Raw genomic sequence first — 25,681 nt, forward strand, 5'->3', positions numbered from 1 at the left:
CCATCTTGGCCCCACTTGGGAGCTTTCATTTTTTACCTGGGCCCCAACTGGGGCTAAACTGGGCTAGAATATGGGTACCAAGTGGGTTTGTCCACGGGTTCCATGGTGGCCCCATATGGTTTTGCCCAGGTAGATTTAAATGGGTGCTGACTGGGTTTTCAGTGGGGCCCAGATGCCTCATTCCTGTAGGAACAATGGGGTCTGTCTCACCTAACCTGAAAGTGAATTACATTAATAGATATACAATCTTAATCAACAAACCAAAGTATTAAAATGCTTTAGCACAAAACCTGCATTAAAAAAAGAGATGAAAAATGTCTTTTGGTCAAGGTTTTTATTTGGTAATTTTAAATATTGTCAGTTTTTTTTAACTCGTCAATTATAAGAGCTTTATTAACACAGAGCAAATGATGCCACAAGAAATGCACTGGTAAAAGAAATCTACAAAATTATTCATATTGCAGATTTGAAAATAACAGAAACTAGTTTAATATAACAAATGTATAAACATAGATCTATATGTAGATATATAATTATCTATGTAACTAGATTTCTAGCTATGTAAATATATATTTATCTCTATATATATAGATCTATATATCTAGATAGTTATATTTCTACATCTCGTTATCTAGATAACTATGCATCTAGTTATGTAAATATGTATAGATACATACATGTATATAGATCTATATCTAGATATGCAACTATATAGATCTGTACATCTATATATAAATACATATAAATATATATCAACACACACACACTTACATAGCTCTTTCACACTACATTTTTGTCAAATATTTTTAATAACCTATATGCCACACTTGAAAGCTCTCATACATCATTGTAACTGTCCATCTTGGAACCTGCCCACCTGAGTCTGAGCTGGCTGCCTCCCTAGTCGCTCTAACTTTTCTATTTCCACCTCTGTCCGGGGCTCCAGTAACCCACTTCGAGTGCCTTTTCCGTATCTTTGTGTGATTCCGTGGATGGATCCATTTCTTTTAAGTGCACCTAAAAAACAAGCAAAGGTAGAAATTGCATTAGTGTTTTACTTTTAGTACAATGTAACATTAATGAAATGTGCATCTCTTCCCCTTCAAGGGGCAGAAATGCTTGCAGGGATCTGCCAAAATCAAAGCACTCTCGAGTCATTATTATTATGTAGATAGAGGTGTGCAGATCGATCAGCAATCATAAGCGGTTAATTTCCGTGAAAATGTGTTTGATTGGTGATCGCTGATCACGGCCTCTTGTTGCAGATCACCTGTATCTCATTCGCAGCCTGTGTGTGCAGCTGATCTACTCTTTCCGTCACACTGCGCACTTTTTAATTTTGCCAGATAACATGTTATCATTTATACCTAAAGTGAAAAAATAACAGCCAATCCAGACGATCGGCAGCGATGGGCCCCATGGGTGATCGGTATCAGAATTGGAAGCAAAAAACCTGATCGGAGCATCCCTAGTACACACACTATATTCTTATTGTAAATTTAAAATATATTAATGTATATAAATCAACTACTGACATAAAGGTTCTATCATGGTCTTGTATATTTTGTTAATACTGTTTGAAATGCAAACAATATTACCTTCAAATTTTGTCAGCAATCAAATCTTTAAGTTCTTGAGAGCACAGTGAAAGAATACTATGTGAATTAAACCAAAAATTGAAGTCTCAGTTTTTAATCTAAAAAAAAAAAAAAGATTACTAAAAATGAACAAAAGGCATAAGACAACCAAAATTAACAAATGTTCAAGAAAAAAAGTGAATATAAAAACTGATCTTTACCATACAAAACATCAGAGACGCAGGTCCCGGAACTTGTTTCCTATGTCGGCCAAACAGGTTGAACTGGAGGGCCAATTCAGGGGACATGAGGAATCGCACAGCTTGTTGTACTGCATCATCTAAGGACCCTCCTCCAATTTCTGCAACCATGACAACCTTAAGTATAATGACAATTACAGGACAACATTTTAAAATCAGGACGCATGATACATTTAGTTTTTATTAATTGATTTGTTATTGTTTCACACATATATAGCTTATAAGCTTACTTTTATACATGGACAAAATGCCAATTGTTAATGTCTGTATCAATTTAAGTCAATAAATTTTGAAGGATTAGAAGGAAAAAGTAAAGCAAGGAGAACCAAATGGGTAAAAGAACTGAGAGCAGCTCAAATGACAACCAGGGAGACAGAAGATCTAGAGCAGTGGTTCTTAACCTTTTTTGAGGTACCGAACCCCCCAGTTTCATATGCGCATTCACCGAACCCCGCTTCCCCCCTCCTTGCCCCATCCCTGCGCTCCTCCGCAGCACTGATTGGCTAAGCAATGTAACGTGATCCTCCGCAGCAAATGATGGCAAAGCGGCGCATCACGACTTTACACAAGTTTTTTCCCTCCGCGGCAGAGGCTCCGCCGAACCCCTGGGGTTCGATCGAACCCAGGTTAAGAACCACTGATCTAGAGTTGTGTGTTACAGAAGTCCCTGTTCCACGTTACCTTCTACGTCGCTTTTCTGGAATATCATTATCTGTTTGAAGATCTGATGTCACTTCTGCCCTTGCAAGCCTTCTTCACGCTTCTCCATAGTAGTCTGTAGAAAATAAATTTTTAAAAAGTATTAAAACATTGGTAAATCTAAAGCTCCCATTTGCATTGACCAAACAAATGGCTAGTTGAGACCTAAACACCCACTTGTCATGTTTTTTGCAGTCAAACGATGACAGAATAAAACGCTTTAAAATGTCACTTACACAATAAAACAAACATGATTTTAAAATATTTACTACTATGCCTTCATTCTATTTACAAAAAAGCTTTTATGCCAAATATACTGAAACCACATGGGCCCCATTTCGTGTTGCCCATTTCTGTCCCATTCTCAGTTAGCCCACAATAATGCTGAATACAGTCTACATTTAGCCCAAATGGGCTGACAATATGGGTCCCATTTTAGGTTAAACATATGGGCCTCGTGTAGTTAGCCCAGACAAAACCCATGCCCATTCATCATTACCTATCTAGTCCACAACGACACGATTCAATGCAGTTTCATGAAAAAAAAAAAAAATAATAATTAAAAATGCACAATTAATGGATCCCAGCTATGCATGCTGGCTTAATTGGCTGCGAGAAAGATTGTTAAAAACCCATGTACACAGAATGAAAGCGAAGTAGTTACTCTTTATAAATAATGTAAGTGGTTTTATCGTGTCAAGGTACTTTAAAAGCAACCTCCGCTAGCAACGTAGATTCATTAGTGAACCGATTTTATTCTGCCGCGTTGGCGCTCAAATTTACCGGTGAATGGCGCCGCAGCGTATTTGAAAATGATCTGGCCCAGAACAGTTTGAAATCGCTCTGCATCCAAATATTCTTACCTCAATAATGGCAGATGACTTATTGTGTGTGTTAAAAAAATCACCTAAAAGAAAAACAAACAAAAAAAAGAAGAAACAACTAATAAGGTCTTTCGGGGTACTCCGGTCATCCGAACCATTACGAGCAACAAATGTTTTAACTAACGATTTAAAATCTCTCCCTAAAATTTGACACAGACAAAACAGACAGAAGTGTACTTACAGATTCTTTAGTAGAAGGCCAGCGAACCTGCAGACTCCACGCCAACGGACTGATGGGACTACGTTTGATTTTGAAACCGCATATCCATCCGCCGTTAACAATTGTACGTTCTCCAAGAAACACGAGATTAATTTTGAGAGTAATACATCGGTTTAACAAATGTAAAACCGATGTAGCACTCACAAATTTTCTCAATAAAAATAAATAAATATAGTCGTCCTTATTCAAATGTGTTTTGGAACTACTTTCTTTAGTGGATGTGTAAAGTGTCTACTTCAATTCACCAACCTTTATTGGCAACGGTGCCAGAGAAAAAATGAACAAAAAGGTTAAAAAGATTATTGAAAAAAGATTAAAAGATATAAAAATAATCATAAATAGAAATGTTTAGTTTTTTTATTTTATTTATGCTGACAACTTGGAAAATGTTTACAGATGAAAAAACAGATGCTAAAAATTTTACTCTTGTCTTTCTCACTTGAGTTTTGTTTGAATTCATTTTCTAAACATTTTGTAATATTTTTCACGATGATCTGATCTGAACTATTTCTCCAAATAAGAATTAAGTCCTTCTTTGAAAAAGCTGCAATGAACACTTGGAGGTCTGAACATCCAATTGATAATAAAATAAAATTAAATTACATTTAAAAAAAGAAGCAAGGACAAAAGTCCACTCTGAACCACTCTGAGCAGCAGAAGATTATGCATATTTAAAACAGATAATGTCACAAAAATGTTAGGACATCTGGACTGTTCTAGTGTAAAATAATAAAAAGAAAAAAATGCTAGGACTTCAAAGTGTAGCTTGAACAATACTGAACTGGTTTAAAAAATAAAGCATTGAAACATATTTTGGTCTTCTGGAAGCCTAGTGTAATGTCGGTGTTAGTAAATGAGCCAGACAAAGAAATCATGTAGTGAGCATGGTTCAAATACAATACCTCTTTATGACCTCCAAGATGAGGTAACCATCCAAGGAGAGCTTTTAATTTTGTAGAAAGCTTATACAATTGCTTCAACAATTTACCTTTTATCAGCTCCAATACAGGCCAACTGAGTAACAATTTCCTTAGCTAAAGGCCATCAATCTGACATCTCATAATTTTTTTAAAAGTTTTTATAATCTTGCTCTTGCAGCTTTTGCTTTTGACATATAGTGAAAAGTTTAAAAGTGACAGGGTAACCACATTGTCTAATCAGATTAAAAAAAAAAAATCCCATTACCCCACATGAAAAAGGATTAAGGTCTACATTTTCCTACCCAGGTCTAACCCATGTATGGTCAGCCCATGCTTGTGTCATGTGGGTTCAATGTGGTCAGCCCACATGGGTTTCCCATGTTGGGCCCATGATACTGGAACTACATGGGCCCCACATAGTGTTGCCCACTTCTGCCCCATCCCTAGTTAGCCCACATAAAAAAGCAATGGGGCCTACATACGCATGCCCAGGTCCAACCCATGTACGGTCAGCCCATACTTATCTCATGTGGGTTCAATGTGGTCAGCCCACATGGGCTTCCCATGTTGGGCCCATGATACTGAAACTACATGGGCCCCACATAGTGTTGCCCATTTTTGCCCCATCCCCAGTTAGCCCACATAAAAATGGAATGGGGCCTACATATGTATGCCCAGGCCCAACCCATGTACAGTCAGCCCGTGCTTATGTCATGTGGGTTCAATGCAGTCAGCCCATGTGGGTCCCACATAGTGTTGCCCATTTCTGCCCAATCCCCAGTTAGCCCACATAAAAAAAGGATTAGGGTCTACATTTTCCTGCCCAGGTCCAACCCATGTACGGTCAGCCCATGCTTATCTGGGTTCTATGCGGTCAACCAACATAGACTTCCCATGTTGGGCCCATGATACGGAAACTACATGGGCCCCACATAGTGTTGCCCACTTCTGCCCCATTCCCAGATAGCCCACATAAAAAAGGAATGGGGCCTACATACGCATGCCCAGGTCCAACCCATGTACGGTCAGCCCATACTTATCACATGTGGGTTCAATGTGGTCAGCCCACATGGGTTTCCCATGTTGGGCCCATGATACTGGAACTACATGGGCCCCACATAGTGTTGCCCACTTCTGCCCCATCCCCAGTTAGCCCACATAAAAAAGGAATGGGGCCTACATACGCATGCCCAGGTCCAACCCATGTACGGTCAGCCCATACTTATCACATGTGGGTTCAATGTGGTCAGCCCACATGGGTTTCCCATGTTGGGCCCATGATACTGGAACTACATGGGCCCCACATATTGTTGCCCACTTCTGCCCCATCCCCAGTTAGCCCACATAAAAAAGGAATGGGGCCTACATACGCATGCCCAGGTCCAACCCATGTACGGTCAGCCCATACTTATCTCATGTGGGTTCAATGTGGTCAGCCCACATGGGCTTCCCATGTTGGGCCCGTGATACTGAAACTACATGGGCCCCACATATTGTTGCCCACTTCTGCCCCATCCCCACTTAGCCCACATGAAAAAGGAATGGGGCCTACATACGCATGCCCAGGTCCAACCCATGTACGGTCAGCCCATACTTATCTCATGTGGGTTCAATGTGGTCAGCCCACATGGGTTTCCCATGTTGGGCCCATGATACTGGAACTACATGGGCCCCACATAGTGTTGCCCACTTCTGCCCCATCCCCAGTTAGCCCACATAAAAAAGCAATGGGGCCTACATACGCATGCCCAGGTCCAACCCATGTACGGTCAGCTCATACTTATCTCATGTGGGTTCAATGTGGTCAGCCCACATGGGCTTCCCATGTTGGGCCCGTGATACTGGAACTACATGGGCCCCACATAGTGTTGCCCACTTCTGCCCCATCCCCAGTTAGCCCACATAAAAATGGTATGGGGCCTACATACGCATGCCCAGGTCCAACCCATGTACGGTCAGCCCATACTTATCTCATGTGGGTTCAATATGGTCAGCCCACATGGGTTTCCCATGTTGGGCCCATGATACTGAAACTACATGGGCCCCACATAGTGTTGCCCACTTCTGCCCCATCCCCAGTTAGCCCACATAAAAAAGGTATGGGGCCTACATACGCATGCCCAGGTCCAACCCATGTACGGTCAGCCCATACTTATCTCATGTGGGTTCAATGTGGTCAGCCCACATGGGCTTCCCATGTTGGGCCCATGATACTGAAACTACATGGGCCCCACATAGTGTTGCCCACTTCTGCCCCATTCACAGTTAGCCCACATTAATGCTGAATGGGGCCCATATGTTTAGCCCTAATGGGCCAGCCCAAGTGGGTCCCATTTTAGGTTACCATATCGGTCCCATACAGTTAGCCCAGATAAAACCCATGCCCACTCATAACCCATGTAGCCCACATCAAACCCAAGTGGGGCCCACCTATGAATGCTGGCTGGGTCTGATCAGATTTTGGTAGCTTCTCTTGGGGAGCTCAAAGTTTCTAGCTACATTATTGGTTTGAATAGAACATCTAAAATTAGAAATAACAGCGAAATTCAGCGATTAGTCATGTATTTTAGTCATTGGATCACGTATTAAAACTGGAAAAGTTTTACTCAAATAAATATTTATTACGGTGACTATTAAGTCTTTTCATACCACTATTTGTTGGGGAACTGAAGTTATACATGAGTTGCTTCCAAACACGTTGATTTCATGTCAGAACAGATCACATATTCTTTTCTTATGTAATGGTTGTAAAAACAAGCTTTTCTCTGAAAAATATATATGCAGCTCTGTAAAAAATGAAGAGCCCACTGCACTGAACCCCAATGAAACCCTCCTGGTTCTCCCACTGATGTCTGAACTCTACGAGTTAAAACATTTGAATTGTTGTTTCTAAATGAATATGAACTTTTTTTCTTTGTATTATTTGAGGTCTGAAAGCACTGCATCGTTTTTGTCATTTTGACCATTTTCTGCAAATAAATACAAGATTTTTGCTTGGAGTTTTGTAGACATGTTGTCAGTAGCTCACAGAATAAAAGAACAATGTTCATTTTACCCAAATGTATACCTATAAAAAGTAAAGCAGAGAAACTGATAAGTTTAAGTGGACTCTTAATTTTTTTCCAGAGCTGTATATATAAATTCATTTTGCTGTTGCTCTGTAGTTTATTTAGGGTCATTTGTTGCTTTTTATTTAATGCATAGGGACTGAAGCTGCTGGAGTGACGTTAACCACCAACCTGATTTTCTCTCTTCTTAGGATAAATGCAGTGAACCTGAGTGAAGTCAACCTGCTGGAGCCTGAAACAAACACATCTACAAAATCAGGTGTCATGTCAAATTCAACAAACCCAGCAACAAATGTGGCAGTGAGGATACAAAACAACGATACACACAGTCAGTAGGATGAAATAGGAATATATTTTTGGTGCTTTGGACCCAGAACACATCAGAATAGCACAAACAGACACCTAAAAGCGCTTCTGTGTTTAATAATGAGTCTGAGGGAGGGATTCACATTCTCTGAGGGAAGCTGAGGAAGTATATATTTTTTTAATAAAAAGGGAATAGAAAGAAGAAATAAGTGCTCAGACTGGAGACAGTTTGGTGGTTTTAGATGGATTCATAATGAGCTGACGTTGCAACAATGTGGAAAATACAACACACATTTCTATGCTTTCAACAGAAAGAAAAAAACATTACAAAGTACAATAATTTTATATAATTTGAACATGGGTAAAAAAAATTGCAAGGGAGAATTTTTGATTAAAAACAAAATGTTTGTCTACATTATGTAAGTTTTTGTTGGAGTCTTCATGATGTTGTCCTCTAATGTCAACGAAGTTTGAGACGAAGTCTTTGAAAGAGTTTATTGAGGTAGGCAGGTGTGAAGTCTGGAGCAGCAGTGCTGGATTTTAAAAATGTGTCTCGTTTGGCTCAGTTAGTCCCTTTTTGATTTCAGTTCATTCGGTTAAAATCTGCCTCAGTGAGGCGGCTCGTCTGCTGACCGAGGCGCTCCGAACGCCTCCTGGGAGGCGTAGGTGATGTACAGGAAGCCGTCAGCGTCTCTGAAGCGGGAGTAGATGTCCCCCATGCTGGAGGACATGGAGGACATGCTCCGCTCTGCCACCAGGAGGAACAGAGTCTGGGTCCCGTCCAGAGCGATCTTATTCCTGAGGGAAAAGAGACAGAAAGGTCAGAGGTAAAGGAGAGCTGTTATACTTACATTTAGGTCTAAACTGCTTCTAAAACCAGCCTAAGCACTTAAAAAGCCCACCTTGCTGTGTTTTGGTAATAATTTAAGGTTTTTTGGTGTCTGGAAAATGAGCCATTTTGAAAACTTAATCACCATCTACAATAACTCTTTAATTAAATAGGTTACAACAACATTTATTTCCCTTTGTATCAATAAAGTATTTTTGAATTTCAGTGTCATCCTACAGGCACTGCACCATTACCTAGCAACGAAGGTTTACCTGAGAAGGCAGAGGAACTGACCCAACGTTAGCTCAAAGGGAACCAGAAACTTTGTTTTGTCCAGCAGTGGGAGGGTTTTCTCTTTGATGTAACGTTCAACTATCACCTGAGCAAAAAAATAAATAAATAAATAAAATACAACTAATAGTTAGAAAGAACCTCCCAAAAAACATGAGTTATGTGTGGAAAATTTCAACTCACAGGCAGCTTGTTGGGGAATTTAGACCGAATATTGCACACTTCATCTTTTCTCGTCGCTAAATACAAATGAGAAAGATTATTTTACACAATTTAAACCATCATCGAAGCAGCATGTGCAGAGTTTGGCGTTTTGAACCAATGCAACAGAACCAAAAGAGTCTTACCGAGGCACTTCCTCTGCTTGAAGGGCGTCATCTCCATGGATTTCTCAAAAGGAGCCATGTTTGCTCGTCATTTGGGACGGTTTTGGAAAGGCCAATGGTTGGAAGTAAGCGAACTTCAGCGAGCTGCAGAGACCGCCGAGGTTTTATAACCACAGAGCAGGGAGGAGTCCAAAGACGAGGTCCTTGTCCTGGTGGGTGAGGACGCCGGAGACTCACACTGTCCTGCAACGGAGCATTTTCACATCAGCGTGAGACTTGAAAACTGCTTTTCAGGCACACAAGAAGAAGAGCATAATTAAGGCAGCCCGATCAGATGACTGAAGAAACTTCCTGAACAACCAGAAAAACCTCCCGAGGCCATCCTGAAGCTGAGAACTCTCGACCTTTTAACCTCTGCAAGTCCATTTTTAAAATGATGTGCATGTAAAAATCTGAAAGTGTAGCATCTACTCATATTCAGCCGTCCTGATTTGATACTTTGTAGAAGCAGCTTTTGATAAATTTCCTGCCTCTTTTTTTAAAGTAGCTGAGCTAAATCAGAGAAGATGTAGAGGTCAAAGATTCTCACTGGGATTTAATATCTTTACTTAAGAGACTAAGCTGCAACATTTTCCATCACATAAAGATTAACTTGTATGTTTTCATTTAGTGTATGATTTTTATTTTAGAGAGACAAAAGTAATTTGAAAGGACACAGAGCTCCAATCAGATGGTCTATCGTGGTGAAACACCGCCCTCTGCTGGTTGAAATTGCGAACAAGGTTAATTGCGATTTGCACTCGGGAACTTTGCCAAAATTTGTCCAACTGTTCTCCAACTGACCACTAGGGGTCAGCAGTGCATGGGAATAACTATATTCCCAGTAACTGGGATAATAAATGTACCTGCTGTCTAAACACGAACCGCTTTTGGATTCACTTTTATCATGGTTGGCATTCGATGTGTGAATTAAGGCAACTTTCTCAGCAACACAAACTCAAAACCGCCAGATTAAAATACTCACAACTTTTATCATTATTATTAATTAACAGTTGAACTAATGAATTTAAAGTGATGCTTTTCCACTGATGTGGTCAGTGGGTTGATTGAGCAAAATTATCGGTAATATTGAAGTTCAGATCAATAACTTTAGTTTCAGATTCCATCTTGAGATTTTATAGTTTCTCGTCTCTACTTTTAAATAAATGTTTCGATTTGCTTTCAAATGATAATTTTTTTTACACTTTGTTTGTTTAGGGACACAAATCCTGTTAATATGTCTTTTAAGTATTTTATAGACACCTGTAAACTTCGTCTAAATTTTGTCTGAGGTTTGAACAAAACAACTCTGAGGAAAAACCGCACAAACACCTGAAGGTCAGAAGTTTTATATCAAACTAAAAAAAAAAAACGTTTAGAAGTCAGCATTGATATCAAACATATCAGCCATGTTTTGGTATCACATTATGCCAAAAATATGCAGGATGGCGCGCCTCTAATCAGGGCAAACAAATGCATGCCACACTTTTCAGAAAATGTAAAATTTTCCTTTGACTTCACGGCATATATGCACGTTGTGTTTTTCATTAAACAGTCTTTAAAGTTTGTTTGTTTGTTTTTTTATTTAATTGAGAGAGACTGAAAAGCGTGTTATTCAGCCAGGTATAGAGAGTACAATTCTCACTAGACTCCACCTCTGAGGGGAGGTATAGTCAAATCATTAGTATGTAATATTAAATGAATTAACAAAGAGATTCTCCAAACAGCTTACTCTGTTGTTACTTGTGGTCAAATTCCTGCACACTATAGTCGGACATGCGGGGAGGTTTCTGTGCGTCCATTCGAAAATCCCGTCCGTCCAATCCGTACGCAGGTCCGGACCAGTGGCTCCTCCTCTCCGCCGCCAGCTCCCACATGTATCTCCCCTCTCCGTCTGTTGCATTGTCTCATTGGGGACGCGGCGCACGGAGTCCAGCGGGCTGATAGGGACACCGGAGGATGTCAAAGGAAAGTCGAGCCCGGGACCGATGTGAGGAATGAGTTGCTGAGGGTTTGGACTGATTGGTTCCAGTTTGGCTGCAGTCAGGGTGAGAGATGCCTGAAGCTGCGCGGCTCTGCGCAGATGGACAGGGCTGCATTTCAGTCAATTAAAGCTATGTTAGTATCGTTCGTCCGGAGTTGCGTGGCTCTACCCGGAGCTGCACCGTAAATCCCGGTCCGAAGCCTCATTTCTGCCGCCGCCGTCTCCCAGGATGGCCGCACGCCGCGGCTGCGTAAACTCGCTCTGGTCGGGCACCGAGCGGGTCCGCATCGGAGAGCGCCTCAAAGCGACGCTGGCGGGGGTTCTGGAGCTGGAGGTGCTCCGGCGCAAACACCTGGAGATGGTGGACGCCGCGCTGAGGGAGCGGGCGCCCGGGGAGCCGCGGGCGGAGGAGGCGGAGAGCGCCGCGTCGGATACCGAGCGTGGCTCTGCGACATCCCGCAGGCAACAGGTCAGTCAGTGCGTCTGTCAGCTCGTAGCCCGGGTAGCGACATGACGGGGTTATTAAATATGAATGCGAGTTGGCGGTGATCTGCCAAGGAGCCGGTCCCTCTGCGGCTCAGTGGGCGGATTTTAGGCTGAGCCTGGAGCTCAACGGAGCCGCTTGATTGAGACCGAGCCAAAGCTCATCCGAGCATGGAGGCTGGTTATTAGATTGAGTGGCGGTCACATGGAGCAAATGTCATTTAGGTCAGGGGAACCAGAACCAGCTTCAAGGTCGAGAGCAGACCCTGCTGGTCCATCTCGACTCTAAAGGTCACTTTAACATCCTGTCTGAATCTAAAGAGGCTAGAAGAAGGACTGATCCATCACTCAGCAGTTTTCAGGTCATTGGAGCTTTATGGCTAAACTGATTTTAAACATCAAGTTCTTTGCAATAAAAGAACAGAGATGATTTCACTGGATTTTTTTCAAAACAAAGTGATGCGTAACTGTGAAGTGATGAAAAAACGGCACAGATTACATAAAAATCTTGAACGTGTGTGCAGCCCCTCTGAGTCAATTCACTGCCAGCTTTTTGGGTTTTGTCTCTATCAGCTTTGCACATGTAAAAACTGAAAATGCTGCTTTTTTTTCTAATGCAAAATGACTTGATATTGGAGAGAAAGCATCACTAGCACTGCCTGAGGTTTAACACCCTGATCCAGCACACCTGAACCAAATGTCTGAATCCCGTCATCAGCATAACATTCAGCTCTGCAGAGACGAGCCATTCATTTGATTTTGAGAAAGGATGCATCTACAGTAGCTTTCTAGGAATCAACCAGGACCTCTGTGTTCGTTCTGCTGGAAGGTGAATTTCCGCTTTGCTCTCAGGTCTTTTGAAACTTCTAACAGGTCTTTTTCCAGGATCTTAGAGGGATTGCGTGTTCAGGTGTTAGTTTTCTTTCTAAATGACTTTCTATGTTGCTTGGCGTCATGAAGATGCTGTTTTGTTGTATAAAAACCTCCAAAGCCTTTACAGAACAGCTGGATTCATCCTGAGATTAAATCACACACAGACGGATTCAGAAGTTGGCTGCAGTACAGAGGACAAATGCGAGCCACACTTTTCAGGGGTTTTGTTTGTAAAAATGTTGAAAACAATGTCTTGTTTTGGAAAACAATATCATTTTCTGTGAACTTCATAGTTTTGCTCTGTTTTCTTGTTACATAAAAATGTTAAATTGTTTCCCTTTTCCTCCAAGCCTCGGCCTGGAATAAATGCTGCTGTTTTCGTGTTGAGAATGAGGACAATGTGGGTCGACATGCAGGACAGGAATCTGTCCATGGATCAGTAAACTATTACAGACATCAATTTCGCTGATGACGGAAAGATGATGGTGGATATTTGCAGGAAAACCTCCAGTTAAAAATACGGAGACGTAGTCTGTAAAATGTTAAAAAAAAATTTGACTTTTGGTTGATTTCTTGATGCCATCGCAAACATCTCATTTTTAATCTAAAATAAAAAATAAGTAGGTATTCAAAGGTACAATATGCTGAATCACAATATCAGATTGCAGCCACAAAGCTTTGGTAGATATCTGTTAAGTTATTTCTGTGTGCCGTGTGTTCGCGCTCTGCAGTTGGATGGACTTTCGCTGCCCTGTTTGCCCACACTTGACACAGATTTATTAACGTTAAAGGTCATGGAGAGCGATGAGAACCTCATGATAACAGAAAAGATAGAGATAAGTGAGAAACATGGGATATTTGCAACAGATATCCTCAGCAGTAATATCACATTTGCATATTTTACTTATATTTTGTAGCTGAAAGGAAATTATTGATGCTTGGCTTTAGAAAATGCATTTTTATGTTTTTTTTTAATCAGTAAGAGCTTTTTAAAAGTAACTTCTACTGGATTTACTGTATGGTTATAAAATGCTGTTGCCTTTTTTTGTTTTGTGATATCCTTCTTTTAAAAATGGATGACTTGGCAAAAACAGGAATACATCGATTTCTGTTTTTTCTTTTGTTTGTTCTGAGTTCACTGTGTTGGACAGAAAGCGTATCGCTGCGCTGCTTTGGAGGAAAAACCTCTGGATTGTTTCCAGCAATCGATTAATTCCCAGGACAAAAATCCAAACATTTCTTTTTTTTTTTTTAGCTGCAGCTTAGGCAGATTAATCAGTAATAAATTCACTTTTTCCTTTTCTCGCTTTGGGAACTTCCTGTTCTGCAAAGTGGCCGAGTTCTGTGAAAAGATCTCCATGCAGGTATATTCCTGTTCACGACAAAATTCACCGTCAGGGCCGTCGTCTTTGTGGCTGAACCTCAGAGAGGATACAATTAGACAGCAGTGGATGTGGTGGATCAGTTCGTCATGGATTATCTCCGGATTATCTCTGGATCTGACAAAGCAATGACATTACAGCGCCGCTCCGTGTTTGCAGGTTTCTCTTTTTAGATAAGGAATCAGCCGCCGGTGGCTACAATAAATACCATCTCGCCGTTACCCTGAGCAGCTGATACTTCATCACGGTCACTTTGAACAAACTGTTATTACACCGTGAGTCGCATTAGTCAGCAGCGTGCAGAATACTGATACATATAAACACGAGATCTCCTCTGCAGAGCGCTGCTTGTGGCCGCAACGGTACGATAAAGTCGCATCTCGAAGCTTGATTTCTGAACAGTGCGAGGTCTGAGAGTGGACATCTGGATGGAAGCTCGTCTCCTTCTGTGCAGCCTTCCTCGCCACCCACCAGCCAACATCTTCTCCGTGGCATCCCCCTCCCTCCCCGCCTGTGGTGCGGAGGGATCCTGCGGGGAGGCCGGGCAGCAGCTATCATTCTCACCTCCGAAGGGGGAGCTGCTGGCCGGGCAGAGCGGCCTGGCTCTCTGCCCTTTGCCCCCGTCAGGCCCTTTCCTTACATCTATGCAACGTTTGCATAAACGGGAATAAAAACGGTTGTAATTGTTGCAAGGGAGGACCATAATTAGGTGAAAAGAAATTACAGAGAAAAAGGGAGATTTAAAGTGCAGCGGTGGCAGATTTGTCTCTGTCATTTACTGTATGTTGTAATCTGTGGGTTTGGTTTTCAAAAGAATCTTATTTACTCCAGGGTTTTGGTCTGACATAGATCTTCCAGAAGAATAACTTTGTTCCAAAACAACGCTGGCTGAAGGAAGGAAATGTGCGCTTTGTGACTGAAACATGCTTCTTCTTATCTTTTGACTTTTTCTCACTTGATAGCAGCTTGAAGCAGCTCTTCTCGTCTTTGAAATGGGTGTCAAGGCCGAGTTGGAATCCTCATTGTTGCTTTTCTGTGTGCAAAAATAAGCGTTCCCTCCGAAGATAAAACAGAGAGATGAAGGGAACACGCTGCAGAGTCTCTCTTAATTTGCATTGGATGAAAAGGGGATGCGTCCACCTATAATAAATTCACTAATTTTAAAGGGCAAATCTTAAATCTAGAAGCAGAAAACCTAAAAATAAAAATCAACCAAAATATAAAAGGCATACAGACTGAAAAGAAACTTGCAGGAAGCATCTCTCTGTAAAACAGAGTAAACACACATATTTGATGATATAGGGCAGCAGAGTAAATCTAACTTTTTTTTGTAAACACAAAAACAATTTGTTTTTCTTTTCTGAAGGAAATATGTCAAATGGATGTGTGGCTCTGAGATTCCAAAGGTTAAAGGTCAATACTGATGTTTTCCCCCGTTGCTGGAGGAGAATTAGGTGTTAGATTTCTGAAAGTGAGAAGGACGAACTTTTCCTTTGAAGCAGTCTCTCTTCTGGAAACACTTTTTGTTTCTGTATGTCTAAAAGAAATGAGACCTTGAAGTTAAATTGCAAAGCTAATGTGGCAACAAAAATCTTGCATGAACTGCAGGCTTTGTTTGTGAGCATAAAGTTTCTCAAAGCAGAAAATGAATAATTTCCTACGGTTTTAAGATTTGAAAACATTTGTTGCCATCCATATATTTTATTATTAAGTAAAGCTGTAACTACTGTCTAGAAATGCTCTTTATTTTTACCCACAATAATGAGCTTTTCACCTATGGTCCTCTGACTATGATGGTAAAAATGCTAACAAATACAAGAATATGAGACAATCACACAGGACTAAACAGAAAAAGACAACGAAACATTACTGCCTAGAAAATAGAGACAATACCATAAAAATAAGCAATACAACACAACAGATACAGTTTCTTTAGTGTTGACAGGAGTTTAAATCAGCAAGCTATTCTTTCAGTAGTTTACAAAAAGCCTTATACATGAATCAGTTTCTTTCCTGAGCACATCTCACTGCCAGGCCGGCTAAGTAAAAGCTACTGAAGCCAGTTTTAACCCGACTTCATCCTCCGTGCTGGATAAATCAGCATATAATCTTCATAATAATTACACTGATGTGTTTCGCTATTCTGACCTCACTGCCTTGTTTTTGCTTGCATTTATTAATTTTCTTTAACATATTTCTTGACTTTGCACGCAGAAATTATTGTGAATTATTAGCGTTGCACTTTGTTAGGAAAAATACACACAAATCGTGTTAATATCTTATTAAAGTATCTCTAGCCAGGTCTTTTCCTCAGGTTTTCAAGAGTTTATAGCATTTTCTTTTTTATATATACTGAATATGAGTGAAATTGGAGCAAATTATTTTAATGTTCAACATTTAATCAAGACAACAAACCAGTCATAGGGATAATTGCGGGATGAAGCCCCGTCTCACAATTATGCTTCTATTGAGGGTTTTGTGTCCTAAAACAGGGAATTGGAGAGCGTCCCCTTACATGGGAGGGACGTTACTCTGACTTGTGGAGTGAGACGTCTTTTGTCTCTCTTATTTCTTTTTGCCTCTGGGGGTTTTTGGGAGGGAGTCTCTGCAGCTAACAGAGTAGCTCTGAAACGTTGATCCTTGCAGGTTCTCCATCTGCAGCCTGAACGCAGAAACGCAGCGTGGGCCGCCTTTATATTCCAATCTGACATTAATAATGCATGAAACAATAAATAACACGCTGCATGGAAGTTACAACAAAATAAAGGCTCTCCGCCCTGCGACAGCATCATCATCATCGTTGTGATCACTCTTCTTCAGGCTGTGCCGCTGGTGACGTCACGCACCTGTTAGGAGGAGGTGAATTGCATGTGCAGCTGCGTTATTGTCCAATCGACCCGCGCATTTTCTGCAAATTGCTCCAACGGGGAGCTGAGCTCCTCCCTCACATGGAGCAATATCATATTACAGAGCTCAGCGCTGACCTCCTATCCCTCTGCTGTCTTATAATCTGATCACTGTGTAAGACTATACCCCATAATGTGCAATGCATTATGATGTCAGGATGGTTTTTGTGCAGATGCTAATGGGTTATTTTGCTGAAACTTGGGTTAAAGCAACCCAGAACGCAGGCTCAGATGTGTTTTCATGGCTCGGATGGCAGGGATGAGGATGAGGGAAATATTTCGGGCCTGCATGTTGTGCGGCTCTGAGTCTGTGTGGGAGGTGAAGCGAGCAAGAGTTAGAGAGCCGTAGCTATGGTGAGTCGGGGGCAGCGGGCTCTGAGGATATTAGAGAAGTGGGTGAGATGGTGGCGGCAGCGGCGGGGATTATTTGTCGAAGGGAGCGTGGGGGGAGGTGGGGCTCCTTCAAGATGCCCTTCTCTCCTCGCCCGGCAACCGCTTCTTCCCTCCCTCCCTCCCTCCTCTGTCTTCACTCACTCAGTGACTCACTCTTCTATTTCTCTTTTTGTATTTTTCATGTCTCTCGCACTCGTTTTGGTCACCCACGAGAAACGTAAAGAGCTGTTAGCAAAGTGATAAGAGGAGAGGGGGGTAAACCTGAGCTGGATCAGAGGCTGACATTCTTTCACCCACTTTTCCCCGTCCGTCCCCTCCTCCTTCCCTTCTGCCGCTCTGACTGCTCTTTGTTACATCATCTGTCCTCTCCCATTATCTGCTGAAACCCCCCCACACACCCACACCCGCCCCTCGTCTCCTGTCACCCCAGCAGTGAGTCACTACCTGTATTGTTTCCTCAGTAACCACTCACAGTGTTGCTCTTGTTTGGGCTCGATCGGACTCATCCCGCCGCTCCAGCCTGGTCTCCTGGAGGGCCGGGTCGGGGATTTGGAGGGTGAGGGGGTTTACTCTAGTGAGCTATTACTAATCTGGTAAATGGAGGCACTTTGCTAACCTGACAGCTGTTATTCCTGCTTGTTCTGCTCAGAGTGGAGTGACCTCATCGGAGACATGGTCCTACACGTCTCTTCTCACAGATCTGTGCGTCTCTGAACCGTATCGACATGCAAAGTGAGCTCATTAAATAGTTGAGGAGGGTTTCAGTTTGTTTTCTGGTGAAGTCTCAAAAGATAAAGCAGAAATTAGTCAGTTTCAGTCTTGTCTTTATTTACTGAAGTTTCTCAGGGTGATCGTTATATTTTCTACTCCTGATAGCGCTCCAATTGTTTCCAAATAGTCCTACTTAATTCAAATTGGGGGTTTTTTTGTCTGTAGTGGTCAATAATTTTCTTTTTCAGCGTATTTTATTGTAATTTCACATAGTTGACCCACAATAAATATAAAATATGAAGTAAAGGGAAAACTGTACATGGCTTCCAGTTTCTTTTTTTCCTCTTTTACAAATTATCTGAAATTTGCAAAAGATGTCAGATCATTTTTTTTTATCTGAAAAAACAAAAAAGATCAGAAAATTAAAAAAATATATATTCATGCAGTTTCAACATCAACTTCTGGCTGCGTCCCCTCAGCATGATGCTGTCACCTCTGTGTTTTACAGTGAAGATGGTGTGTTAGATTTCCATAATACGTAACGTTTGCTGGTCAAAATAAAACAGCTTTGCTGACCAGAGTTCTTCCTTCCACGTGTTTGCTCTTTCTAAAACTGTTTCAGGGATTCATACATTTGCAAGGCACTGTGTTATTTAATCCTGCTGATTTTTATTTGTTGTACTGTGTGAAAAGCTGATTTCGTATTTCTCTAGAGACGAGGCTCTTAATGTGTGTGTAAAAAGCTGCCTGACATCTAAATGTAGGGGCATGTTTGAACCAGTTTTCATGGGAAGATGACACATCCAATTATCTTGGATGCTGATAGGGAGCACTATAAAGAGTACAGCCAGCTGCATGTGAACACTAATTTAATTGAGAGTGTTTCTTCTTTAGCACCAAGTCTCCGCTCTGACTTGCACAGTGGCCCTTTAAAATTTTAAAACATTTTAAAGCTTTTTCTGGTGCCTAAATGGGTCAAAAGGAATTGAAAACTGAATTTTATTTAAAGTTAACCTGCTTTTTGTTGGGTGTACGTTTGTACTAAAAACTTCCTCAGGTCTCACACTTTCTTTCTTCAGCTTCCTGAGCACAAGTTGCAATATATGTTGTCATGGTTCAGATCAGAAAATGAGGGCAAAAGCAGGAAAAAAAAAGTTTCAAAACGCCTGAACAACTATTGATTAGGACCACTTTAAAAGATTACAAGACAGCCTGGCTCCTTCGAAGCAACTAATCTCATTTTGTTCTTTTTGTTTTTTGTTTTCTTTTTTTCAGGCTGCCTCCCCCTCAAACACAATGGGGTCCGGCTGTCAGAGCAGTCCAGAGGAGTGTCTCAGTAATTCGGGGGATGTGACCGTCCAGTCCTCATCTGGCAGGGGGAGTAACTCCCGGTGGTCCACTCTCTCCTGGGACGCCTCCTCAGATCTCCTCTCCCCTCCGACCCCGGACTCCAGCGGCGTGGTTCACCTGGACAGCGACTCCAGACCCAGTTCAGGTAAATACACACCCAAAACACACACCCCGTCGGACGCAGAAGTGGGAGATAATGACCGACGATTTGTCACCTTCTGGTATAAGTGAGAGATTTCCCATTAAACATTAACCACAATCTTTCTTTAGGTTTATTTACTTGAACTCTGGGTGACTTGGCCCTGACTTGTTCAGTTTCTACTTTTTTTTTTAACTGTCTTTGTCAAACTGTTTAAAAAGTCATAAACACTGGCACTCTCTTACACTTAGTTAAGCAGTCAGTGCACACCCTTCTGCTGGAATTTTAATAATGTTTCGGTATCTAGAGGTGATGCATTTTTAACTAAAAATTAAACCTACGCTGGTAAAAACGGCCTTTTTCTATTTTTAAGGTTTCTACTCTGTAAGTGGGAGCTCTCTGTCGGACTCCTGCTACTCCGTGTCCAGTGAAGCTGCCCATGTTGCACCGGTGACCCTTGCCAGACCCCCAAAGTCGTGGGAACAAGTTCCTGCTTCTGCTGACAACACTGACACCCTGTGGTCAGAAGGTGTAGTGCAGCTGCAGCAGCCTGCGACGGACGGTAGCCCAGAGGAAACCGAACCAGCAGAGGATCCGACTGCACCTGCTCCAGATGATCCAGGTGAACTTTTACAGGGTCTTGCAAAAGTATCCATGGTCCTTGACCTTTTTATGTGATAGGCAAACACAAAGTAGTGTAGTAATCGATTATTCTACTGATTATTTCCACTATTAATCAATAAACGGGACAAAAAAATGGACACATTTTTTTTTATTTAACCATTTAAGACTTTTCATACAAATTAATAACTCAGATACTTTTTAAATAATAAAATAAACATATTATTGCTTAAAATACAATAAAGGTTTTTTTAGGGTATGCTTGATCATTTATAGCAAATGATACATCTGCAGCTAAAATGTTTTGGCTCAATTACTCAGTGTGTTGTTCTTTCAGCAAATGAGATGTTTTAGTTTGTATTCTCCAGTTAACAATTAATCAGTTACTAAATTGGATACATCACGATTAATCCGATTAATCGTTTCAGCCATAATTGTAATGTTTGAAGACTCTCCCACCTGTTCTCTAGCAAACCTCAGGCTTTCACAGAAAATAGATTTGTCTTTTGCTAGCTAAGAGGCTTCTGAGGTGAGTTGTTGCACTGACGTTTTTTAGGGGTATCAGAGGAAAGTGGGGTGAATTTTTCTGTCACTACATTAATTCTCAACTTTATGTTAGTCCATCACATAAAATCTCAATCTACATTGAAGTCTGTTTTAATGTAATAGTTATTGCAAGCTTAAATCTGCTACAACCTGGATGATTTAACTGAAAACTATAAAACTGTATTTATTCATGTTTTTCTTCTTGTCTTTACAGCTGTTCAGGAGATTGATGCCTCTGGTCTCAGCTTTCTGTCTGATCTTTGCACGGTGGTCGGTGACTCCCTGGTTTCCTTCATTATCCCCCTTCTAAATCCCTCTTCATCCCCCTCCTCTGTGCAGCTGAAGCCCCAGTTGGACCCCTGCTACTGCACAGACCTGGTGTCTCGTCGAACCAAAGAGGTCTACTCTTATCCAAGCCCGCTGCACGCCGTTGCTCTCCAGAGCCCCCTCTTTACCTCCCTGAACCAAGAACAATCATCCTCCACAACTTCTGAAGGAGTCCAGGACGATGAGACGGCAGAAGCGAACCCTGACGCTGCCCCTCTCCTGCCTCAGCATCCTCCCACTCCGGTCTCTGTCACCCATCTAGAGCAGTACATCGCTCGGCTGGCTTGCCAGTACCACCAGCGGGTGAACTCCTCCACCTCCGATCTCACGTCACCTGCTGCTCCTGCTCCAGTCCCGCAGAGAGGTCCTTGTACTCCTGGTAAAAGTCACGGCTCCACCCAATCTCTATCTGCCTTTGAGAGCCGCAATACACACTCCACCCAGCCAGGTGGAAGCACCACTCCTTGCAAGTCCCTGCTGGGAAACTCGGCCAGAGTCAGCCTCAGCGCTATGGGGAAAAAGGCCACCAGGAATTCAATCAACCTGGGTAATCTCCCTTCAGCGACCGGAGAAGATTTAAGCATCAATCTGCATCTCAACCTCAACTTGAACCTAGCTCCAGGGTTGAACTCTAACCGCGGACCTGCCGACGCAGCCAACAACAGCAGCAGTGGAGCCATAAACAGTGATGTAAACATGACTTCGACTGCATCTTGCAAGACTCTGTCATCTGCCACTCCCACCCCAGGAATCAGGTCTCGTTCTCGGATCTCAACTTGTCCGAGCAGTCTGAGCCACCGCAGTTCCCTGGAGGTCCCGCCGAGCTCGGGAGCCACTCCCGGGTTTGGGTCGTCTTCCTTCTGTCGCTCGTTGGATTGGAGCACCGGCGCGCCGCCTGAGGTGGGACAGCCAGTTTTTGTGTCAAACACGGGATCGGCTCCTGGATCTCAGCGCAGCAGCTTGATCCAAGAGTCCTGCTCCAGTCCCAAGCTGAGCGAAGACTCCCCCATGGTGGGGGAGATCTCGCGCCTCTCGGGTCTGTCTCGGGCCGTGGTGGTAGGACTGATGGAGCAAGGCGTGGAGCTGGATATCGACTGCTTCCAAACGGATCCTGCGGGTGCGGTGAGGAGCCACAGTAAAACTCACCTGACTCCACAGAGGGATCCATCGCTTGACTACGGCAGGCTGATGGAAGCCACCCCACAGCGGCCGATCCAGCTCTCCCTCAGTGTCACCCACTCCCCCCAGTCTCAGTCCAGCCTCACCCCTCCTCTCTCACACTCCAACAGTCCCATTCACCCATACCAGTCCGTCCACATCCCTCCCCCGCCTCAGTACTCCTCACAATGCCACTACCAGCACATCCCTTCTCCGTCTGATCTTCCCTCTTCCACAGCCTCCTCCCCAGCTTCACACCCCACCCCAAGGGCTCGCTCTCCTCCTCGCCCCCTCAAGCCATCACCAATGGGGGCCACCCCACTCTCGGTTTTCCGACGGGATTCCCCTTTCCAGTGCTCCCTGCCACACAACAACCGAACCTCGTCTTGGGAGCAAGGAGGACTCCAACCAAGAGGTGGCTCGCTCCGACATAGTGGGGGAGGAGGAGAGGGTGGGGGGAGGTGGAAGAAGGTGGAGAGAGACGGGCTCTACAGGGGGAAACACGCCTCTCATAAGCTGGTTAGGGCCGCTACTGTGAGCAGCTACGCCAGGAGAGAGGACTACAGCTCTGTTTGGGCTGAGGAGGCGCCCCACACACCTAGGAAGTCCTCCAGCAAACTATGGAGGGGCTTTGAGGGACGATTGTGGAGGAAAGAGTCTGAGACCGAGAAGGAGGAGATGGACAGAGCCGAGTATGGATATGGCTGGAGCAGGGGGAACATCGGAAGCTGGAGGAGGGAGCACCGACGACCCAAGGGATCTTCCGACAGGAAGCCAAAGGTTGATCACTCCCCCGTCTTCTCCAGGTCGAGAGGGAAGGATGACGGGGAGAGACGCAGCTCCAGCCTCCGGCTCTCCAGGAGGGCTCTGTTCAGGAGTGAGTCGCAGGGTCTGCTGGTGCCTCGGAGCCACAGGGAGGAGCTGGCGAAGAGGGGCCACTGGGTCTCCTCCTTCGACGTGGCACAGGGCGGCACAAGCAGAGACGAAGGCGTCAGACTGCTGAGAGCTACGGAGGAGCACAAACGGCTGTCCTCCACCGCCAGCCTCTTCAACCTGTCTCGCTCCCAGAGCCTGGAGGGCAGCTGCCAGTCGCTCTCGTCTCTGTCCTCGCCGTCGTTTTCCCCTTCCCCTCCTCCACGGCTGCCGCTGCAGCGCTCTCGGTCACTGAGGGATCTGGGGAGGAAGGTGTTCGGCTCCATGAGGTCTCTTAGTCTCAAACGAAAGCCATCCAAGAAGTGACACTTGTACAGCCAACGAACCTCATGTTACATTCAAAACACCGTTTGTGCTTAGTATTATATCTGATGTAAAGGAAGTGCCATCTAGTTTTGTTTGTTGATTATTCAGATCTCTGATGCTGCCTTTAGGATCTACATGAAAGATCCTCTCTGGCACAGTCTTTCCAACTTGCCATTACAATATCTTCATTCCTTCTACTAATAATCTGGTAAATTTGAACCAATATTGCCACTTTTGATATCCTCACAAACTAAAGGAAAAAGCGACAAAATGCTAATGGGTTACTTTGTAGCTGCGTTTCCATTATAAATGTTCGAGAATGTCAAAAAAAAACACAATCTCTTTCTTATTTACTCCACTAAATAAGAAAGGCAATTAAAATCACACATGGATAAGTTCGTTCACATAAGTCATTAAAAAACCTCCCGCACCTTGATCATCCAACCACTTCCTCTTCTTCTTCTTCGTGGTTTGCGCCGGTGGCAACATCCGGTTTTTGATCATGTGACTTGTGTGACGCAAATAAGCTATCTAGTTCAGTTTTGTGAGATAAACCATTTTAGATACAACCAAAAAAAAACACCATATCGTAGCGGCAAAACTTAACAAATGAGTTTGTTCGAAATTGACGTGTTTCCATTAAGCAAATTTATTTTTAAAATGTCAAATTGCACAATTATATGGTAAACGGAAACAGCTTGTGTTTTGGATCAGTAAACTTATTTGTTGGGACTCCTGGTAACGCTGAGTAAAACTTTTATTGCAGCAGCACAATTTCACACCAAACATTTAAATTTAATATATTTATTGGAGAAGAAAGATGCATATTTGTCCGGCTATTTTAGGCAGTTGATACAGATCGACTTCGTTTTAAAATTGAACAAATGTTTGGACAAATGTATGTATTTTAATGGGGAACATTAGTAACAACACAAAGATTATATAACAGTCACAATTTTTGCTTTCTATTTAGTAATTTTTCAGTGACTTTAATTCCAAAGCATACCTGGCTTCACCCAAACCTGCATTTAGTTGATTTGACTAAATAAAGCAAAAGTTTCCCAAATCTTTTCCTTCTTGCTGAGAACAGTTCAGAAAGTAAAAATCAGTGAAACTACCAAAGATATTTGGAAACTTAATGGCTTTCCTTTAATAAAACAAACCCATAAAACTATTCTTATGTTTTCATTCTAATAATTTTCACAAAAATATTGCAAGATTAATTTGAGCTGGTAAAATAAAAAAATTCACAAAACATTTTGTGTTTATGATTTAGAAAAATAGGTGATGCATTTGCATTAAGAGGCTCTTAGAACATTTGATCAGCATAAAATAAAAATTAGTACAAAATGATATATGCTTAAATTTAATTGATTTTTAGGGAAACCAACAAATGTACTGGCACTGATATTAACAAACCTTTAAGTTTCAAACTGTAAACTTCTGTCTAAAAGTAATATTGTTTAAATTCAGAGATGATTTACAAAAAGTACCATAAGTTAACCTAATTACTTAAAAAAGTAAATCACGTTAAATAATTTTTTTCTTATCTTTTAGAATAGAACTGTGCTACTGCAATAAAAATATTAACGCATCTTCACCCAGGTTTGTCTGAATAACCAATTCATGTTTGTGAATACTGACCGAATAACTTAAAAAAAAAACAAAAAAAAAAAAAACAATGCAATGGAGGAAATACCCAATATTTTAAATCTGTGTTTTTACTGGAGCGTTTTGATGTTTCAACAAAATCAGATGAAAAAAAATCAACTCTGGGAAGCTTTTGTGGTTCAGTTTTATCATTCTGAATATTAACTCTACTAGCTATAAAAAGCTTAGTTGCATAATGCCCCAACTCCCCTGTAACCATGAGAATGAATGTGTGCACACATACTTCCCGCTCTGCATGCTGCTCTGTGACTCGTTCAGTGATAATAGCTGTTGTGAGGATGTGATATTCTTTAATAATTGGCAATACAGCCTCTGAAGTACAATCACATTGGCCAGATGATGACCAAAACCAAGCAAATACTCTTTAACTTGATATTTTGCTCAGGACTTTGAAATGAATATTGAATTATTAAAATAATGAAGAGTTGTATGAGAATAATTTGTGGCATATGAGAAATAAAATAAGCTGATAAATGATG

At 42.3% G+C, this 25,681-nt stretch overlaps 2 protein-coding genes and 1 long non-coding RNA gene across 4 annotated transcripts; 1 reads left to right on the forward strand and 2 right to left on the reverse strand.

The window, feature by feature from the left end:
• Positions 1-319: 319 nt before the first annotated feature.
• Positions 320-4,351, reverse strand: LOC148157037 (uncharacterized). 2 transcript variants are annotated; one of them, XR_015764474.1, is made up of 5 exons: positions 3,602-4,351; positions 3,400-3,443; positions 2,519-2,612; positions 1,799-1,954; positions 320-1,017 (listed from the first exon to the last, which is right to left on the reverse strand). It is a non-coding gene; the product is annotated as an uncharacterized LOC148157037 (long non-coding RNA). The 2 variants fall into 2 exon arrangements; XR_015764475.1 differs by lacking the exon at positions 3,400-3,443 and having other exon boundaries at positions 3,602-4,348.
• Positions 4,352-7,961: 3,610 nt separating this feature from the next.
• On the reverse strand, positions 7,962-9,689 carry map1lc3cl (microtubule-associated protein 1 light chain 3 gamma, like). The gene is made up of 4 exons (XM_015007937.2): positions 9,402-9,689; positions 9,238-9,293; positions 9,036-9,142; positions 7,962-8,732 (listed from the first exon to the last, which is right to left on the reverse strand). The coding sequence occupies exons 1-4, from the start codon at positions 9,457-9,459 to the stop codon at positions 8,543-8,545; spliced, it is 411 nt and encodes a 136-aa protein (XP_014863423.1). The 5' UTR covers positions 9,460-9,689; the 3' UTR covers positions 7,962-8,542.
• A 1,290-nt stretch (positions 9,690-10,979) lies between these two features.
• On the forward strand, positions 10,980-25,679 carry LOC106930337 (uncharacterized). The gene is made up of 4 exons (XM_015007802.2): positions 10,980-11,872; positions 19,427-19,646; positions 20,014-20,262; positions 21,022-25,679. Exons 1-4 carry the CDS (start codon positions 11,633-11,635, stop codon positions 23,529-23,531), a joined length of 3,219 nt encoding a protein of 1,072 aa, XP_014863288.2. The 5' UTR covers positions 10,980-11,632; the 3' UTR covers positions 23,532-25,679.
• The last annotated feature ends 2 nt before the right edge of the window (positions 25,680-25,681 follow it).

Source organism: Poecilia mexicana, unplaced genomic scaffold (assembly GCF_051168715.1).
Source record: "Poecilia mexicana isolate PSO_F unplaced genomic scaffold, ASM5116871v1 scaffold_10, whole genome shotgun sequence".
Taxonomy (NCBI): domain Eukaryota; kingdom Metazoa; phylum Chordata; class Actinopteri; order Cyprinodontiformes; family Poeciliidae; genus Poecilia; species Poecilia mexicana.

What these genes read in the sequence shown, in the direction of transcription:
- LOC106930337 (XM_015007802.2), top strand. Translation starts at nt 11,633, where the DNA reads ATGGCCGCACGCCGCGGCTGCGTAAACTCGCTCTGGTCGGGCACCGAG. An exon ending in CGACTCCAGACCCAGTTCAG is followed by an intron (nt 19,647 to 20,013) that starts GTAAATACACAC and finishes TCTATTTTTAAG; the next exon opens with GTTTCTACTCTGTAAGTGGG. An exon ending in ACCTGCTCCAGATGATCCAG is followed by an intron (nt 20,263 to 21,021) that starts GTGAACTTTTAC and finishes TTGTCTTTACAG; the next exon opens with CTGTTCAGGAGATTGATGCC.
- map1lc3cl (XM_015007937.2), bottom strand. Translation starts at nt 9,459, where the DNA reads ATGGCTCCTTTTGAGAAATCCATGGAGATGACGCCCTTCAAGCAGAGG. An exon ending in CAAGCAGAGGAAGTGCCTCG is followed by an intron (nt 9,294 to 9,401) that starts GTAAGACTCTTT and finishes ATTTGTATTTAG; the next exon opens with CGACGAGAAAAGATGAAGTG. An exon ending in CAGTTCCTCTGCCTTCTCAG is followed by an intron (nt 8,733 to 9,035) that starts GTAAACCTTCGT and finishes CTTTTCCCTCAG; the next exon opens with GAATAAGATCGCTCTGGACG.